Source organism: Lactuca virosa, chromosome 5 (assembly GCF_052849685.1).
Source record: "Lactuca virosa cultivar CGN04683 chromosome 5, Lactuca_virosa_CGN04683_v6, whole genome shotgun sequence".
NCBI lineage: Eukaryota > Viridiplantae > Streptophyta > Magnoliopsida > Asterales > Asteraceae > Lactuca > Lactuca virosa.
This window is the reverse complement of record NC_136430.1, coordinates 12,345,277-12,365,446: the sequence shown is the minus strand read 5'-3', so window position 1 is coordinate 12,365,446 and position 20,170 is coordinate 12,345,277. Positions and strand designations below refer to the sequence as shown.

The following is a 20,170-nucleotide window of genomic DNA, read 5'->3' as shown; positions in this document are numbered from 1 at the left end:
ATATATTAATAAGGTTATTTAATTAGTATTGATCAAGAATTAATTTGGAATTAATTAAGTGATCAAAAGGAGACTAATTAAATATATGGGTTGATTGTGTAAATCATTCATTCTTATATATGTGGGCTTGTGATCCAAGATTCCTTATGTTGGACTAAGTCCATGGGGTGACCCATGGATACTCCATGGAGGTTAAAATCCATGGAGCATAAGGAATGGGTAAAGTTATGAGTTACATGGTGTAACCCTAATAGCCACCATATAAAAGAATCTCATGGCTCAAGAAATCGTGTACTAATGTGTGAATATGAGGGCTAGACGATTTCAAGGAGTGTTCCATTTCTCTCAAGTCATTCCATGTGCATTTGGTGTTGTGTGAACCATTTGAGGTGTCACACTTGGGGCACTAGGCACTCAAGCTTCATGGAGACAAGCTACATCAAACAAAGGTATGTATTCTATCCATTTGATTACCCAAGTATCAAGTATTGTATGCTAGATAGGGTAATACCTTGGAAAGTTCATAATTGCATGTATAATAGAGAAAACATAGATCCAAGGTATATAGGGTTGCATGTACACTTAGGAGTGTTAGAATGCGCAAAACCCATCAGAAACCCCAGTTGGAACTTCTCTTCTGGGACCCATTCCTGTAAAAAAACAGCAAACACAGCCAAAAGAAATAACCCAATAGATTAGAAATAAAAGAAACATGAAACTGTCCAGTCCAGAATTCACGTCATGAATTCGTCATCGCAAACTGAAACTGTCCATTTCCTGTAGAAATCGGGCCAATACAATGCTTGGGGTTTACTCCTATGCTAATTTCAACCACAAATCATCAACATTCCAAGGCTATTACGGGATTTTTTAGAGAACATTTTCGATACAAACCCTAACCCTAAGTTTCAACTATTAAAGAAGAATTAGACATGAGAATAAAGAAGTATTACCTTAGATTGAAAGATTACGTAAGCAAAAACGAAAATGGATTTTATGTCGGCCGAAATCAGGGCAAAAATGGGGGACCAGTCTTTGTGTTCACTTCGTGGGAATAAAGAATGAGTTGGTCAAAGGGATTCTGTATTCTTTAATCTGTGGTCCCGTGATTGCTACTGTTCACGTCGTGAATCCTTAAGGATTCACGTCGTGAGTCCTGTCTGGGCTTAATTTTGGGCAATTCATTCTTCATCAGAAATGGATTAGTCTTGGGCCATTTAGTTTAACAGAAAATGGGCTGATATGTATCAACGATCTATTGTCCGGTTCATTCAGAACTCACGTCGTGAATCATAATGATTCACGTCGTGAATACTGTATGACAATTTATATATATATATATATATATATATATATATATATATATATATATATATATATATATTTATCCAGGTTTGTCTATTAACTAAATTCTGAATTATTACCACTTCATTCTTAGGGACCTCACACTCAGTGTTTAATTATGAATAAAGTGAGTTGGATGATATGATCTATGTTTCTAGGACTAAAATGCAAAAACTAAAAAGAAAAAGGAAAAAAAAACGCAAACCAAACTCGGGTTGCCTCCCGAGAAGCGCTTCTTTTTTAGGAGTCTTGAGCTGGACTCCGTGCCTCCTACGTTGATTCGTCAGAAGAATCCACCACCAGGATCTTTTGCTCCTTAAAACGCCTCTTGTAAGCTTGCACTCGACGAATATACGCCTTTTTAGAATTCTCCTTTTTAACCTTGACTTCGTCTCCATCGAGCTTGTGTTTGATCCCTTGAATCTTCAATTTTCCATCATTTTTAAGCTCCATAGTATCCTTCTCTACTTTCACCACTGGACTTGTGACTTTTGAAGTAACCTCCTCTTCATCACTCGACATCTCATCATCTTCATTGCTTACCCAAGAAGTTGGATTCGTGTAGGCAATGACTTCAACTAAAAATGGAACAGATGCTCTCGGTTTTTTTCTTTTAACTTGTTGAATTGTTTTGATTTCTTCTTCCATGAGCTTCTCTAATTCTTCAAGTTCATTCTCTTCATCTATGTTGAAAACCTCTTCTTGAGCATGACTCCCTTGGAAACCATCTTCTATTCCAAAAATTTCCTTCTCGTCCCCAACTCTCAAGGTGAGCTTGGACTCGCGTATATCAACCAGAGCTCCAGCAGTGTTAAGTAACGGGCGACCAAGAATAATTGGTACATTGGGATCTTCTTTCATATCCAAAACCACAAAGTCTATTGGAAAAATGAATTTCCCAATTTTCACGAGAATATCTTCCACAATGCCCCGGGGCTGTGTCACTGAACGGTTCGCCATGTGAATAGTCATCTTTGTAGCCTTTAACTTCTGAATATTCAATTTTTGATAAAACAAATAAGGCATCAAATTTATGCTAGCCCCAGAATCGACTAAAGCATAAACCTTCATATTATTCCCAAACTCACATGGGAGAGTGAGTCGTCCAGGATCCCCCATATTCTTAGGTATCTCTCCCAGCACAGCTTTTGAGCTTTGCTCACTTAGAATCACCTTAGAATTCTCCTTTAATTGTTGACGAGTGTCTAACAAGTCTTGTAGGAACTTAGCATATTCTGGAACTTTTGCAAGTGAATCAATAAAAGGAGTATTAATAGGAATACCCTTCAATTGCTTGATAAACTCCAGATGTTCTCTCTCCAGTGGACTGAGATTAGCTCTAGACGGGAATGGCAAAGGTGGTTTATAAGCTGGAACAGATACTGGTTTTTTTTGTTCCGACCGGGCCCACGACGTGAGTATAGCGGGCTCACGACGTGAACTGGGTATTCCAACAGATTCTTCATTTTCGAGCTTCGGCTTCTTTGGCTTTGGATCGGGCTGTTGTGGCTCCACTTCTAAGGCTTCTAGGAACTCAGAAATCGCCTCTCCTTCAGTATCTATGGCCATTACGTGATATTGAGTCTTCTTTTCAGGATTTTTCGGGAACATCTTCTCATTAACCAAAGTGGTAAGTTGACCAAGTTGTACTTCAAGGTTATTGATGGAGGCTTGCTGATTTTTTATTAATGCTTGCTGATCTATCATCATTGCGTGATGATTCTTCATTATAGCTCTTTGTTCTTCCATTGCAGTGTCAGTAGCATCATGTCTTTTTTCTGAAGCTTCCATAAATATCATCAACATGGTCTCTAATTCTGATTTCTTCTCAACTAGTGGTTGCTCTCTTTGGTAGAAACCCCGGCCAGTTTGCCTAAATTTCTCTTCTTTTTGCTTCTTGTATTCATTGTAAGGCAGCCACTCCTTCTTTGGTTTCCTCCAGTCTTCATCGTACTTGTCCCCACTTGAGTAGCAAACTTGAGCTTTCTTGTTTCCATATTCATCCAAAGTGCAATCTTTTGTCAAATGTGGGACACTACATCTCTCGCAACCAACTCGAATTGCATGAATTGATTGGTCCATTTGGGTCAATCTTCTATCCATAGTGCTAAGCATTGCCATCACAGTAGCCAACTCTTCAGTTTGTGCACCTCCACTGCCTTTTATTCCATCGCGTCCTGGGTTGTGATACTCACGAGAGTGATTTGAAAATTCTTCAACCAGCTCCTTGTCCTGAATTGGGTTCTTCTTTGTTAGTGGTCCTTGTGAATCAAGGAGTTGTCTAGTCATGACATTCACCCCATCATAAAATATCGACATTTCTTGCTGAAGATTTAGGTCATGTTGAGGACAATTCCTTAACAACCCCTTGTAGTGCTCCCATGCCTCGTATAATGACTCCCCCGGGTTTTGCTCAAAGTTGGCAATCGCCTTCTTGAGTTTAAAGATTTTGGAGGGTGGGCAAAACTGATCTAGAAATTTCTCACGCAATTGGGCCCATGTGGTGATCGTACCAGATGGAATAGCCTTCAACCAGTCTTTTGCAGCTCCTTTGAAAGTGACTGGTAACATTCTTAACAAAGCTGTCTCCCTCGGGATATTAGGAGTATTAAAATACTCCGCAATATCATTGACCTCGTCTAAATGCTTAAAAGCATCTTCATGATCCTTCCCATAGAATGGGATATCCTTGAGTATCGTAAGGATATGTCCCTTTAACTCGAATGTGGCATTGGCAGGTATCGCAGGATGTATTAAACCCGACCCCACATCATCTCGAATGCGCTTCTTGTAATCTCCCATGGCCATCTCATCAGTGTTCGCCATTTCGTTCTCCGGCTAGTTCTATGGTTCACTCGTATAAAGTCCAAATTCTTTTTCTGATTCGTATTCTTGATCGAAAACTTCAAAATTTCTCTTTGAGGCTGAACTCGATTCTCCCGTTTTCTTTCCTGACTTCCTTGAAAAGGCTGATTTCAGTTCTTGTAAATGTGTCTTCTTCGGTGTTTGATCTTCTTTCACGCTCTTATCCTTCTTTTTGTGAATTGCAGACTCGAGATCTTCAAGTGGTGGTAGCAAAGGTGTGTTAGAACCTCTGGTCATGAACTTCAAAAATAAAACAAAAAGATAAAACGTAAAACTGAACTAAAAAAAAACTGAAATAAACAAAACTAAGGACTTCAGTTCTCACGTCGTGAATATTAGATAACCGTGTTCGGCAAGGAATCTTCCACCCGTATGCATATCTTCTAGAATTCTCGACTCACGTCGTGAACCATGAATTGTTCACGTCGTGAAAACGTCTTTTGGGTGATTTTACGTTCTTCTTTCCTTCAATCCTCCAAAGTTCCATATTCTGTCAATTTCAGTCCCTATCTTCGAAGATGCTTCTGTTTGGCTGCAAAATAACAAATTAAACTTATAAGTACCATTATTCTATGCAAATGACCAAAATATTAATAGAAATGTAATTAAATATTGCCTAAAAATATGTATAAATATGGCAATATCAAATGTGATTGAAAGAGTGTCGAATGCTTTATTATCAATATCTTAGAAGAGTTCGATAAGAACTTCTCTGTAAAGATATGTAGGGCTACAAAAACATTAACCCTAAAACAATACATGCATGAATTATATATAGCCTAACCCTAGCACCATAAAAGCAGATGGACAGGCCCAAGCCGATAATAATAAAGACTAAATACATGCATAATTAATTTTGACACAACACTATAAATAACCCAACAATATCCCCCTTTGTGTCAAATAAGGTAGAAAATTCTTCATTGCTGTGGGCGCTTCTGAACCTTGAAGACTTTCGGCATTAGACCAAGTAAAGTATTGCGAACTTGAATGTACCACTTGATCATATATGTGAAGCACTTCTTATCCTCAACATCATTCGCTTTGTTCTTCTCGGTAATCCCCAAGACGTGATTCAGACAAGAACTGGAGTAAAGATGTTTGTTTTGTAAGGAAAACGAACACTTTTGAACATTCGCACCATCTATAGCACTTTATTGAAATACCACACTCCAGTTGTCCTTTTGAATTCGTCCCAACTTCATCTTTCTAATATCACTCGGAGCTTCTTTTGGTTGTATAGTAGGTTTCTTTCGGAGAACAACCGCTATCTCCACATCCATTTTCACAACTTCATAAATGTGGGAGATCAACATCCTTTTCAAATGTGCCACAATGGGTTCGAAATTCTGTTCATCTTTAGATAAAAGATTCAACAAAGAAATCCAATCATATGGATTAAGGCACGGTAGATCAGCAAGAGAGAATTCAAAAATTGTTATTCTCCCCCCCCCCCCCCCCCGTGAAGCTTTGAACCGAGCATTAATAAAGCTTTCTTTTTCCACCGGACCAATAACTTTAGCCGCATAAGTTTTCTTTGAACTCCAAGTTTGATATTGAGGCTTTCCGTGCTTGAGGTAAAAAGAGAGAAGCATTTGGTTGACATCATTGTCCAAATTGGGTGCACTCGCAATCTTATCATAACATTTAAACAAAAAGGCTTTCGGAATGATAGGAAAGTCAAGTTGTGATTCCGAACTGTTTTCCAATTCAAACGAAGCAACTGGATCTAACCAGTAAATGTTCGGATTATCAACTGCCTCATTTAAAATCCTTTCCATGGACCAGGGAGGGAAGAGGGCTTTCTGAGTTTTGAGAGTGACTTGTGCTTCATGAGCCTCTTTTTCCCGAGCTTCAGCTTCCTTAGCAATACGCAGATTCTCATCAATGTCTTTGTCACGAGATTTTCTTTTGAGTTGAGCTTTTTCTGATAAGTCTTCTTCTTCCTCATCATCATCATCAATCTTATTTTTCCCTTTTGATCCAGAAGCTTCATTACCGTTCTGATCTTTTGACTTTGGCGGTGGTTTGGTTTCGAACTCACCAGATTCATCAGCTGGTTTCTTGGGTTCTTCAATAGATGGCTTCTTAGCTTCTCCCCCTTGTTTTGGAAGTGAACCAGATTCCAAAACACCCTCTATACGATCAAGCATGGATAAGACGGGTTTTAGTTTGTCAGCAAGATGTTGTCGAACGAAGACTGTGAGCAACGAGTCACGAGTCTCTACAAGATTTTTCAAGAAAAGATTTATATCTGCTACACAACTTTTGATAACAGCTTCTCGGAGTTAAGATCATTAATCTTTTGGGTGGCATGAGATAGCTTCACAGAAAGAACTTTCACTTTCTTATGTTTGATAGCCAGGTTATCCAAAAGATCGTTCTTTGCAGGCAGATCCTCCTGTAGCTTTTCGATCTTCGAAACTATAGAGGCACTCAGCTCATCATTATCATCCTTGATTTCAGAACGGACTTTAGTGAGAGCCTCTTTTCAGTGTGAAGAGTAGAGACAAGACTCGTAATCACCTTATTCGCAGCTGTTGTGTTTTTATCAGAGGAACTCCGAAAATCCTCCATAAACCAAGTAACACCAGCAAGTAGTTTATCGACTTTTTCTGGTCGTTTCACGAACTGTCTAATCTGAGTTTTGAACAGCCTTTGCAAAAGCATCGAGGGTTTTAGCATGCTCCTTGGTCAAAATCTCGATTAACACTTTGACAGATTCATAGGAGTATTCATTGCTTGACGAAGTTTTGGAAGACTCAAGTAGAGTATCCAACTTTTCATTGAGGGCCTTGAACTGCCCTTTCGTTATTGGTGAATCATCATCATTTTCCTCGTAAACAGTAAATGGAATGTAGTGAAAATCTTGAAAGTCGTCACGATCATCACCAAAGATTGTATCCGGATCATCAGTCCTTAGGGGTGAGATAGGGGTAGAATCCTGACCAATAGTAACATCAAAAGCATCTGCCCCCGTATCAGATACGTTGACAGTTACTATAGGTGAACTCATAGCAGTGGTTGTTGTTGCTGTGGATTCGGTGAATAGGGGAATGGTTTGAGCAATGGAGACTTGTGGTTGCGAAACACCAACAGAGACATTGGGACATGGAGCAATTGTGATTGGTCTTGAGATCGGCATAGATGTAGCAGTATGAGAAGGTGGAGGAGAAGGAACATGAAAAGTTTCATTTGGTGAAGGAACAGAAGTAGGAATCAAAGATGTTACCTTCGCAGTAGACTGAGTGCAAATAGGTTCCGAGACCATAGGTTCCGAAGTTGTGGTAGTATCGTTTGTTTCATTCCGAACTGTGTCATGCTCGTGTAAATCCAAATGAGTGCGAGAGTCGGAAGCTTCTTGAACTGGAGTCAAAGTCCTAGGCTTCCGAGCAGATTTCTTGATTTTCTTTGTCGGAGTTTAAGCTGGTTCGGAAGGACCGAACTTCGCCTTTCGCTTACCTCCCTTTTTAGGCTTGTTCGCTTCCTCCAAATCCTTTTGCATCTCAGGAGTCAGAGGACGAGGTCCAGATACAAGTTTCTTTCTATACTCTGTAATAAGCTCGTTGACTGTTGGAACATAGTTGAGCATAGCCTCCAGAATAGATCCAATAAAGGTGAACTTCGTAGGATCAGACACGATGAAGTTCAAAGTGTGAAATATTGGAATGGCTGCTATTATAGACCCTTCTACCACCAGAACATTTAGTCGAGTTATGGCCCTCTGGACGATGAAAGACCCAGAATCGAGCACAAGAAATCTCCGAGTGTCGTGTTGTTGAAAGAGTGACCTGAACTAGTTGTGCCCAAAGGATGGAACCATGATCCAGATTGATTCCATGGTATAAGTCATAGATGATGGTGCATAAAATCTTACTTTCATTGTCTGAGCCTGTGACTCGCTCTGAGAAACTTCTGAAAAGAAGAGTGAAAAGCACATTCCACATCGGAGGAAGGTTGAGCTTCTTGAACTTTGATAAAATGGAGAGATTTCCCACGTAACCCATCTGGTAAAACATCTCCAGAATTGCAGAGGAAGAGATTGAATCTGGATCAACCAGATCCCTAGCTTGAGAAAACCCTAGCAATCGGCTGAAGCGAGACTTGGAGATTGAGGTTTTGTGAGAGTCAATATCAAAAGTAATCACAGGCTCATGTTCTTGGTAACATGTAGTGGGGAATGCCTTGGATAGATGAACCAAGGGGACATTCTCTTCCATGGTAAGAGTTGGAGCTAAAGGAGAGTGACGAAGGCACTCAATCATCGGATGGAGAGTGACAACGTATTTGGATGAGTCGACATCCAAGATGAGATTTTGGTTGGATTTGATGTTCAGTAGTCCCGATGAAGCGGTTTGCTCAACCACGGATGGAGTTTCAGAAGAGGCGGCCATGGATGCAGATGGAGAAGATGAACAGTGTTTGAGAGAAAGAGGGTTTTTCTTGCCGGTGAGTTTGAAAGCTTTGAAAGTGGTAAATGAAAATCAAGCGTCAATTTCCCTTTTATACGTCATTAGTGGTGAGAGAAATTCAGCGTTTGGCGCTTCCAAATCCCTGAAAAGGCGCATGAAAAGACGTAACAGCTAGACGTGTGTCAGGCGGCGTGTAACGCCCGCAGATCCGGGCTAGTCAATTTAGAGACAAAGAGCATCAAAAAAATGAGTTTTTGATTTAAGATTATTTATAAGGAGTAATATTAATCAAGTTGTAGCATATTTTACAAGGGTTTTGTACATATAAAGAACGCCGAAATCCGAGTTATAACGAAGAAGTTATGGTCCGTCGAAGTTTCGCGGCAAACCGGCACGGCACCGGGAGATGTAAATAGTGAATTTACGATAGATGACTTTTTAGCCTTAGCAATCTAAACAAAAGTTGTATAATATGTTAAACCAAGAGCGTCCATAAAAAGAACGCCTAAATCTGACTTCGTATGATGAAGTTATGAATTTTCTAAGATTTGGTATAGCAGTGCACGACCCGAAACTCGAATTTTAGTTCGAGCGGTTTTTGGCCTACGCGACCTAAATGAGAGTTGAATAAATCATTAATAGGAACTCAACGATAAAAAGACAGACGAAAACGGAGTCCGTATGAAGGAGTTACGAATTCTTCACGGTCATTTAACAGTCTAATCTCCTCCTACTGTTAAATTTAGAATCGGTCGAGAATTAGCTGACGGAGTCTAAATGAAAGTTGTAGATATTGTTTTTACCTACACGTGGATATAAAAAGCGTCGAAAACGGAGCTCGTATGCAAAAGTTATGATTTTTCTAAGTCGGGAATGAGCTGTGCGAAATCGGGTGACGTGACACAATCCTGACCATTGTTTTCTCCCCAAGGCTTGCCACCAGATGGTGACATGTGGCATAGAATCGGCGAGTAGGCATTCCGACTCGGCGAGTCCATCAGATTTCCAGCCTATAAATAGAGGTGCGGGGCAGCCTCATTTCTCACACCTTCAAACCCTTCTTCCTCTCTCTAGAACCTCTCTCTAGCTCTCCTTAAGCCCGCTAAAGCCTAGGAAAACCCCCTAGCACCCGAAGGAAGCCCCGAGGCTCCCGAAGGCTCCGAGAAAAGAGATTTTTGGCTCGGAAATGCTACTCCAGTGAAGCCCGGTTTTTAATAAAAACCCGTTGTAAGTGAGTTATGCTACCCTACTTTAAGTATAACTTATGTTTAAGTTCATTATCGTTATTATGAACTTATAAACATGATTTATCACTGATTCCAAGTAGTTATACTGATTGATGTACTTACGGGGATGATGTCTAGGTTGTGATTTAGTGAGGTGTTTAAAGTGGGATTTCCAAACAGTATACTTCGTATACCAAACGCACCCTACCTCTTATATGATCCTACCTGGTTGTTCCTTACTTGATAGATCATGAAGTAGACTTTGAGTTAATGATGAATCTAGACTAATAATTAGTTGCGAATAATATTAGACTAAAATCTAGTGGTAATAATACTATGTTTCGTCGAAAGAAAATAAATTGATAGAAGGGAAGCGTTGTCTGAGTTCGGAATCACCACCTTAACAAGTGAGTGCATAGTTACTTTCATCTTACACATAAATATGAAATATTTTATATAAATTACGTGCTATGTGTGCATATTATTTGAATACTTGCTTCCTATGTCGGATGAACGATTTTATACATGTTTTAAATAATTTAAACTGTATATGTATTTTATATCTACGAATATGTTGGGATAAACATGGGTAGATGAATGATGAGAGATGAAAGATGATATGAGTGAACGTTGGAAGCTATAGACTTAGTGCTAACAAATAACATCGGTAGCTATAGACTTAGTGCCTATCGAATAAACGTTGGTAGCTATGGACTTAGTACCTGTTAGATAAACGTTGGCAGCTATAGACTTAGTGCCTAACAAATAACATCGGCAGCTATTGACTTAGTGCCTATCGAATAAACGTTGGTAGCTATGGACTTAGTACCTGTTAGATAAACGTTGATAGCTATGGACTTAGTACCTATTAGATAAACACTGGTAACTGTGGATTTAGTACCCGATGAATGAACTTTAGCAGCTATGGAATTAGAGCTTTACAAACGAGCATTGGCGGCTATGGACTAAGTGCCTGTCATATAAACCCTGAAAGCAATGGAATTCGGAATGAACGAATGCAGGATAGATGACTCTTAGGGTAGACCTTAAGAGTAAGGAAGATAATGGGGATGGGTAATTGGGTTGATTGTTTGATGTTTAAACATAATAATTAATTATTGTGGGTTGAAAACCCTATGTACTCACCAGGTTTCCCAACCTGACCCACTCAAGCTTATTTGTATCACAGATGTCGATATGAAGTTACATTACACTGAGAGATTAAAGAGATGTAGATCACTAGTGTAAATGAATGTAAGTTCTGTTTATGCTTATGTTTCTGTATTGACAATGACATCGCAAATGTTTTAAAATGAATAAAAATACATTTCTTCGGAAATGCTTTGATAACGTATTTATCATGTTTTACTGGGAACAAATTCCGCAACATTTTTATCAAAAGAAGTACTCTGATTTTTATAAAGCATAAAAAAAATCGGTCTTTTCTGGCCGTGAAAAATGGGGATGTCACACGGCGTAATTGACAGGCGTAATGTCAGGAATAGTTTGAAAAATTCACGCGCCCAAATTGAATTCTTATCCTTTGAAAAACCACCGTTTCAGTTTTGCGCGTTCGTAATTTAGCCTTAGTCAGCACAAACTATTATCGGCTTTAAAAGTAACCATTTGGAAGTTAGAACCAGATAATTGGAGAATCACGAAGATTTTCGTGCAAGAGTGTGCTAAAGATAAAGAAATAAAACAAATATATATGGGATTCTGTGATGTCAAAATAAAATTAACATAAAAGCAGATTGATCCCGGGCAACGATCTCTTCCTTCGGAGTCAAGAGAGACTCGGAAGTGCTTGCATGGCTTCCCGTTAAATCACGATCATCTATTTATTGAGAAATTGTAAAGTCCAATGCCTTTCCATCTCATCCAGCTTGCTGGATGTTCTTTTCCTCCCAGATTTAATTCAAAAGGACTCTCTTTAGCATCCAATTTCGCATTTTTAGCACTTTTAACCCAAAAATCAATTTCCTTTTAATTTTAAGTTCCATTTTCAACCCAAAAATTTTAGTTTTTAATTTTTGACTTTTAATTTTGACTTTTTAATTTTGACTTAAAATTTTGACTTTGACTTTAAAGTTTGACCTTTGACTTTAAACTTTGTGTTAGGAATAAATCCGAGATGACGAATGCGGAATATCAAGAACAATCAAGAATCAATCACCAACATATGCAAGTAATCTGATAAAGGTTTTTCTTGTATTGATTATGAGATGAACGTACAAAGAAAACCCTAATCTTGGTCAAAAGCTTACACCAAAAGTAAACCTAATGATTATTTATAGGGAACAATAAATATCTACCATAAATATAAAATAAATGCCTAATATAAAACCAATGCCTTGGAAGAGCTCGATTAAGAACTTCTACTGTAAAGGCATCGTAGGGAATCATAAAATGATTAACCCTAAAAAGGCTTCCCTAAATAATCAAATATGCCATATCAGTTTCAATATCTCATATACTCAACAATCTCCCCCTAGATGTTGAAACTGATGAAGATCACGATTTCCGATCTTCTTGGCATTTCTCCCCCTAAATTGTGATACTCATCGGCAAATGGGGTCTTCAAAGCGAGAGAGGAAAAAAAACAATCTTCAAAACCCGTCAGATATGATGAAATAAATCGCTTTAGCAAAAACCCAATCTTCAAAAATTAAAACCGAAAAATAACAAAAAATAATTTTGTATTCTCCGATATTTAAATTTAGACAAAAGAATAGAAAAGAAGCAATAATTTAGAAGGGTTTAAAAAGAATAAGACCAAAGAAAAAGGATAAGAAGTGAAAATATTTTGGAAAGAAGGGGTAAAAAATGGTAAAAATCCGAAAAATTTGGAAAGAATTTGGGATATGTGGTTAAATCGGTGAAGTTCTGAAAGTCAGGGGCCTGAAGATGAAAATATATCCAATTTGCTTCATTGTAACGCTGAAAGAAATAACAGCGTTGAAAATAAATCTGAAACCGTAAAGCTTGATAACTTTCGGGGACTGAAGTTGTAACATTGAGTCATCTTCTTCAATATAATCGCTGAACGCCATTCTTTTGACTTAAAAAGTAAATCGCAGTTAATACTTCCGATTCGAGACTCGTTTGACCGATTTCAATAAAAAACGAAATATTAAGAGTTCCGGTTTTCTGTAAATCCGATTTCAATTTTGAGAAATTCTTCAATTGCATAACCTGGTAATTCCGGTAGCATATGATTTGTGAGTCCAAATCGATTGCAGATGCGTTCCAAGGATTACTGTTTTCAAATTCCGATTCCTAAACTTCCAAATCGATTTCAAAAAAAATCCGATCAATCTTAGATTTTGAGATCGATACTTCAGATTTGTGATGTATTCCGATTTCAATTGCGACACCCAATTTCAGATCGATTACGCATTTTGATTTTGATTTCCGATTTCAGTGTTATGTGAAGTCGATTCCGAGTCTGCAAACGATCGATTTTGATTTTGAATTGGATTACAGAACGAATATCATTCCCTGACTTTAGCTTCTTGACGTTCGCTTCAATTGCAGGTTCGCTCCTTATGGCTCCGATTTCAAATTGACATGGACCAAAAGTAATCAAGGACCGAACGCAGATTAAGGACCGAAAGTGAATTGCAGTTCGCTTCAATTATACCAAAGCGAAATCAACCGAACGTTCGGTTGTGAACAGTAGATTCGGTTCTTATTCGTGAGGTTCGCTTCAAATTGTGAACAGTAGGTTCCGTTCTTATTGGTGAGTTTCGGTTGTAATTGCAAGGTTCCCGTGTTTGAGTTTCGCCTCAATGCTTCAGTGAACCACCAAACAAGCGAAACCTCTATTGACCATAAATCTAAAAGCAACCCCTCATGTTAAAGTAAACTGACAGTTTGTACCCTTTAAGCAGAAAAGTGTCAGAAGGCAGCTTTATTTTTGCAGAAAAATGGCACTTTTCACCCCTTTTTCAACTTTTTCAGTCTTTTGTCAATTCCAACACAAAAAAAAAAAACAATAAATTTGATTTCTTCAACACAAAATCATATCTTTGAACCAAATCCACCTGATTTCATCAAGATTTTGTCCCCATTTTCGGGTTTTTTTTTTTTTTTGGATTAAACTTTTATGGGACTTTTGGTACCCATTTAAGGTTCAACTTTGAAGTTGGTTTCTTGCATACCCACTTATTTAAAGAAAATCTATCATCCTCTAAAAATAATACTCGCTTCTTAGTTGGAAAACAAAAATTTCCAAAAATTTCATTAAACCAACCAAATTCTCTTTTCTTTTCCTTCCAACTTCTAAGATTTTTAAGTGAAGAAAAATGAGAATCATAGATTCTTTGAGCATGCTTGACATCAACTTTCTCAACCTTTTCACAAGCATTGGGTACTTGTACCTTGGGCATCCAAACCTTCTTTATTTTACTCTTGTTCTTCTTCCTCTTCTTCCTTTTCTGATTTCTAGGCTTCATAAACGATTTGTGAATCTGAACAACCTTTTCACTATTCTGAATTTGAACATTAGAAGACCTTTGAACACAATCCTTAGGAGTTTGATAAATCTGAATTTCTTGAATCATTGGCTTTCTGTAAGGAATCATTCCTTCAAAATCATCTTCAGAACATAAAGAATCATCTGTTTGAGTTCCAATAGAACAGAATGTCTTCACTTTCACGATTTCGTAATGTAACTCTTCTGAAAAACATGAACCACTTGACTCCCCCTCAACAAGAACATCTGGAGTCACTTTTTCTTTAGAAACTTGAAGAGCAACATGAACTTCTTCTTTTCCTTTTTCAACCCTTTTTATCTTCAACATCTGTTTATGTTCCCGATCTAAATGTTCATAGATAACACGAAATTGTTCTACTATTCTCTCATTCTTTTGCAATTCACGTTCATCAACCCGTGAGTAATGATTTATTTTCTTATCAACAAAAGAATTATATAACTCAGTAACATTCCTCAACGTAGAATCACCAAGAACATGAAACAAAGTTGATTTGTTTACACCATAGATTGGTTTAGTGACCTTTAATCCAAGTTTTAAAATGGAGTTACAGAATAAAAGATCCATTAGATCTTCAACAAATGATAGAACTTGAAGAGAGAGAAAGTAGATCTGAAAAGAATTCTAGAGAGAGAAAAACGGATCTGAAAGGGTTTTTAGTGAGAGAAAACAAATCTGAGATGGATTTTAGAGAGATAAAGTAGATTTGAACACGAAAATTCAAACAAACACAAAATTTTCTTCTAACTCTCTTCCAAAACTCGATTCAAGAACAAATCAGATGAAATATTGAGTTGAAGAAAACAGATCTGAACAAGATTTTCAACAAAAAAACGAGATATAGACTTTTTCTTTTCAGAAAACTTACAAAACTTGAAGAACAAGGTGAGATTCATGATAAAATATCACCATAAACAAGATCGATTCTCGCAAAAATCATTGAGATCTACAAGAACCCGCTCTGATACCACTTGTTAGGAATAAATCCGAGATGACGAATGCGGAATATCAAGAACAATCAAGAATCAATCACCAACATATGCAAGTAATCTGATAAAGGTTTTTCTTGTATTGATTATGAGATGAACGTACAAAGAAAACCCTAATCTTGGTCAAAAGCTTACACCAAAAGTAAACCTAATGATTATTTATAGGGAACAATAAATATCTACCATAAATATAAAATAAATGCCTAATATAAAACCAATGCCTTGGAAGAGCTCGATTAAGAACTTCTACTGTAAAGGCATCGTAGGGAATCATAAAATGATTAACCCTAAAAAGGCTTCCCTAAATAATCAAATATGCTATATCAGTTTCAATATCTCAAATACTCAACACTTTGACTTTCTCGTTTGACTTTCAAATTTTCAAATTTAGCTTTTCGGTTTGACTTTTAAGTTTGACTTTTTAAATTTGACTTTTAAGGTTGACTTTTGAGTTTTTAGTCAAAGGGCATTTTTTTTTATAAATTAGTTCCTCAAACATCCCGGTCAGTGAAGTTTCATGTACTCCATCTTGTGAAGCTACGATTAAATTTCTTCGCGAACAAATTGATTTGCTAAAAAGGAAAAATGAGGACCTAAAATACGAAGGATATCAACTTAGGAAAGGTCAAAAACCCTTAAAAGCACAATTAGAAACCAAAACTAAAGATTTTAGAAAACTTCAAGAAGAATACAGTAATAAATGTGCAAACTATAGATTTGTGACAGAGCAACTTGCTGAGTTAACTGCTGAGCTTAACACATTGAAAAACAAATTTGAAAATGCAGATTTTAATTTTAGAAAATTTGATGTGTCGAGTGAAGTAGTTGCATCAATGATGGAAAATAGTTTGAGATTTAAAAATAATCAGTCAAAAGGTTTAGGGTATGATAAAGTGCCTCCTCCTTTTAATCATACCTATCAGTATAACCCTTTGACAAAAGAGGAAATGGACAGAGAGCCACATCTTAAATATGGATTTGTGTCAGGAGGTAGTATTAATGTTGAAAATACTAATGTTTCTACTTCCCATGCAGATCAATCTTTAAGTCAATCAAAGCAAGCAACTGAAGAGAGTGTGTTTGATAATGAAATTGTATCAAAGTCTGATGACTTAAATTTTTTTCGATATATTTGATGATATCTTTGATAATTCTGTCGTGGTTGTGCCAGAATGTGTTGAGTTAAACGATTCTAATGCTTCTACTTCTTGTGCAGGTAAAGTAGTAGAGGACGAGGACAAGGAGAACATAACTAATTCTAGTTCTGCAAATTCTGACGATTATCAAACAAATGACTCCTTGAACTCTGAATATGTTGCTTCTAACTCAGTTACTTCTGATCAACCTGCTGTTGAGAAGTACAGGCCACCAATTCCAGTGAAACAGCCATCCTGCTGCAAGTGTGCATGTGGGAACAACCAGGAACAAGGCAAGGATACGCCACCAGGGTAGGAAGAAACAACTTCCCAGTGAAGAAAAGGACATGTTTTCACTGTGGAACACCTGGACACATTGCCAGACATTGTCCAAATCGCGCATACGTTCCCTACTACGCACAAGGCTGGCAGAACGCGCCAAGAGGGAGATTTTCCAAAAGAAATCCCTCTAGGTCACGTTGTAACATCCCGTTCAAATGGAGTAATTAAATAATAAATCAGGAATCCCGGGAAGTAATTATTATGATTATTTTATACTATTTTAGCCCAAGATCGAATAATAATTAGTGGGTTGTTGGTTTCGAGGAGCCAAATGACAAGATTTGAATCTCCGGGGGTTAAAATGTAATTTCGGGATTTATTATGTTAAGGATTTTTGAAGACAAGGGTTGTTTGGTAAATTAGGGATCGAATTTGAGAATAATTATGGAAGCAGGGGTGAAATTAGTAAATATTGAACCTGAATTGTAAAGAATGTTAATGCTGAGGGCTAAAAAGGTAAAATTAGGACTCATTTTGAAAGGAATAGGAGGAGGAGGGGCCGGTTGTGTCAATATGGGAAGATGTTCCATTTGAGGCGGGTATATAGCGTTAACCCCTCAAACCCTAACCCTAAAACATAACTCATATGCAGCCGCCACCCTCTCTTCTCCGATCTCCGGCGCCGTTGTCACCCGACTCCACCTAATTCCGATCAATGAGCGGCCTCAAGCGACTAGGATGGACACCTTCTTCTCCTTCTCTTTCTCCAGCCGCTATATTAGAGCCTCAGCCTCCGCCCAGCCGAGATCATCCGCCGCTATCGCCGTTTACTCGTGAGAGCTCTTCCAGCCGCTGCTGCGCTACTCACGACAAAACCGCTGCGCCGCAGCCGTCGAAGACCTGGACGCTGTCGTCCGTCGCTACCGCTTGTACCACCAACGAAGGAGGCTGTCATTGCTTTTTCCCTCAGACTATCATGAGCCACCGCGAGGATGGCTGTGTTTGGATGATGTTTTGCTTCGTGCGTAGCCGAGGAAGACCACCGCTCCGGGCGGCTGCCTCGTTTCGTGTCCTCCGGTTACCGCCTGCCACATGCCACCGAGAGATGATGGATGTGTTCGTGGCTCGTAAGGAGATACGGATGTTGTTGTGATTTCTGTCGAAAGAGGGGTAACAAAAAACCACCATGGCAGTCGGCCATGGTGGCTGTGGCTGTCAATACCGCCGTTAGCCGCCATTTCACGCCATCTACCACTGCCGGCCACCACCAGGTGGCTGTGTGTGTGTGTTTAGCTTAGCTTGGTGTATGTTCATTTTTGGATTTTGCGTTGTAAACTATAATTAGAAATTGAATAGTGAAAAGAAACCCTAACCACCACCGTGAGGTGGTGGCTGCTGCCTCCTGCCGCCACCGGCCGCTGTGTCGGGTGGCGGTGTGCCTTGTTTGGTTGTGACTCGTTTGGATGTTTGGACAAGGGACTACTAAACCCTAATGGGCCAAAAGAAACCCTAGTGGGCCCAAGGAGATCCCAATGGACCTAATAAAACCCTAATGGGCCCAATAAGGCCCAAAGTGACCTAGAAGCTCAACCAATGGACTAATGGGCTAGTATTGGGTTGGTAAACCCTAATTAGGGTTTGGAAAACCCTAAGGGCATAAAACCCTAATTGTGGGAATCGTTTGAGACACACACGACAACTAATTATTAAACCTAAAATAATAATTAATAATCATTGGCAAATGAGCTTAAGGCAATAATGGACTTAATGGATTAAGTCCTTAATGGGTTAAGTAAAAAACACTTAACCCTAATAATCATTTCATGTGAAAGCCCTAATCTCACTCGGGCCTTGAATTGGGCCTTCCTAGTGGGCTTTGGTGATTGGACTATTGATGAGTTGTCCAAGAACAAGTTAATGGACCAAAATAAGTAGATGGTCTTTAGGATAAGGCCCATGTGAGGACTTGGGCCCAATTTGGAAAATTGGGCCATAATTGAGCCTTTATGACTATATGATAATGGGCCATGGGAATTGGATTAGAATAATCGAATGGGCCTTAAGGAAAGACCATGTAGAGGTCTGGGCCCAATTTGTAAAATTGGGCCATATGTTGGGCTTTGGCCCATTATTTTACTTTTGGGCTTTTGTAGTGTGAGTTGGACCTTGGGCTTGGAACCCAATTATTAATTGTGTATTGTTTGATGTTGACAGTCGGGAATCTGTCAACCAACAGCTGGAGTTTTATCTGCGGGACTTCAGCAATGCCAAGTGAGTTATCCTCACTATACTAAGGGGTCTAAGGCACCAAGGCCGGCCCATTGGATATGTTATCCTAGCAGTGGTTATGTTGAGTATGAATTAGTGTTGCATGCTAGTGGTTATTCCAGTTAGGTAGATCTTTAGGACTACGTGTGTTGTTCTATGAATATATGCATGCTTGGTAGTTATGTTATATGTTGATATGTTATGTGGGATGGGTTGAGGTGATACTGCTCCGTGCGGTAACCAAAAAACCCGGGAGCATTCCAGATACGGGCTAAGGGAGACTCATACTATGGGCTCGATGGCAATCCAGATGTAAGTTGTGGGCCCGAAAGGCAATCCAGACTCACACTGTGGGCCCAGTGGAAATCTAGTAGGTGGAGCATTCCGGATACGAGCTGAGGGAGACTCGTACTGTGGGATCAATCGCAATCCATATGTGAGCTGTGGGCCCGGTAGGCAATCCAAACTCACACTGTGGGCCCAGGGGTAATCCAATCTGTAAAGCTGTGTACCCATTACATGCTGTTTTTGTTATGTTATTGCTGACATGGTTATGTGGACTGTATGTGTATTGGTATTTTGGGGGTAACTCACTAAGCTTTCGGGCTTACAGTTTCAGTTTATTGTTTCAGGTACATCAGGGAATCATGGCAAGGCAAAGGCGTGATCGTACAGCTCCTCACTTGTTATGACTTTGCTTCTGGGATACTCTGATATTAAACTATTTTGAAAACATTTTGTAATGACTAATGGGTTTTGAATTGTTTAAAAAGTTTTAAATTGGCTTGAATTTTACGGGTGTTACAAGTTGGTATCAGAGCCTTGGTTTGAGTGAATTGGAGGAACACTTCGGTGAATCCAATCTCAAACTAAGGAAAAAGTTTTCAAGATGATTTCAGAAATGTTTTCAAAATGATTTCCAAAAAGGTTTTCAAAATAAGTAAAGGAGGATGCAGGGTGTACGATCAGCCGGAGCCAGTAAGTAGACCCCAAAATACCATACAAGTTATTTGATTATGTGATATGTTAGAACAACATGTTAGTAATAGGCTAGGGATCTTCAGTAATTGCATGATAGAATTGCCTGATTACATGATGCCTGCTAGCCTAGGGTTTCCTTTATATGAGATTGACATCATTAATGTAGTTGCT

General features: G+C 38.7%; 1 protein-coding gene and 1 non-coding gene across 2 annotated transcripts; one reads left to right on the top strand and one right to left on the bottom strand.

Moving 5' to 3' along the window:
- Positions 1-1,614: 1,614 nt before the first annotated feature.
- LOC145110996 (uncharacterized) lies at positions 1,615-4,170 on the bottom strand. Its single transcript, XM_079047301.1, has 4 exons — positions 3,730-4,170; positions 3,322-3,669; positions 2,433-3,237; positions 1,615-1,922 (listed from the first exon to the last, which is right to left on the bottom strand). The coding sequence occupies exons 1-4, from the start codon at positions 4,168-4,170 to the stop codon at positions 1,615-1,617; spliced, it is 1,902 nt and encodes a 633-aa protein (XP_078903427.1).
- Positions 3,680-3,786, top strand: LOC145117834 (small nucleolar RNA R71). The gene has a single exon (XR_013712828.1). It is a non-coding gene; the product is annotated as a small nucleolar RNA R71 (small nucleolar RNA).
- Positions 4,171-20,170: the final 16,000 nt, after the last annotated feature.

What these genes read in the sequence shown, in the direction of transcription:
- LOC145110996 (XM_079047301.1), bottom strand. Translation starts at nt 4,170, where the DNA reads ATGGCGAACACTGATGAGATGGCCATGGGAGATTACAAGAAGCGCATT. An exon ending in ATGGAAACAAGAAAGCTCAA is followed by an intron (nt 3,238 to 3,321) that starts GTTTGCTACTCA and finishes GAATACAAGAAG; the next exon opens with CAAAAAGAAGAGAAATTTAG. An exon ending in TGGACGACTCACTCTCCCAT is followed by an intron (nt 1,923 to 2,432) that starts GTGAGTTTGGGA and finishes TTCCATTTTTAG; the next exon opens with TTGAAGTCATTGCCTACACG.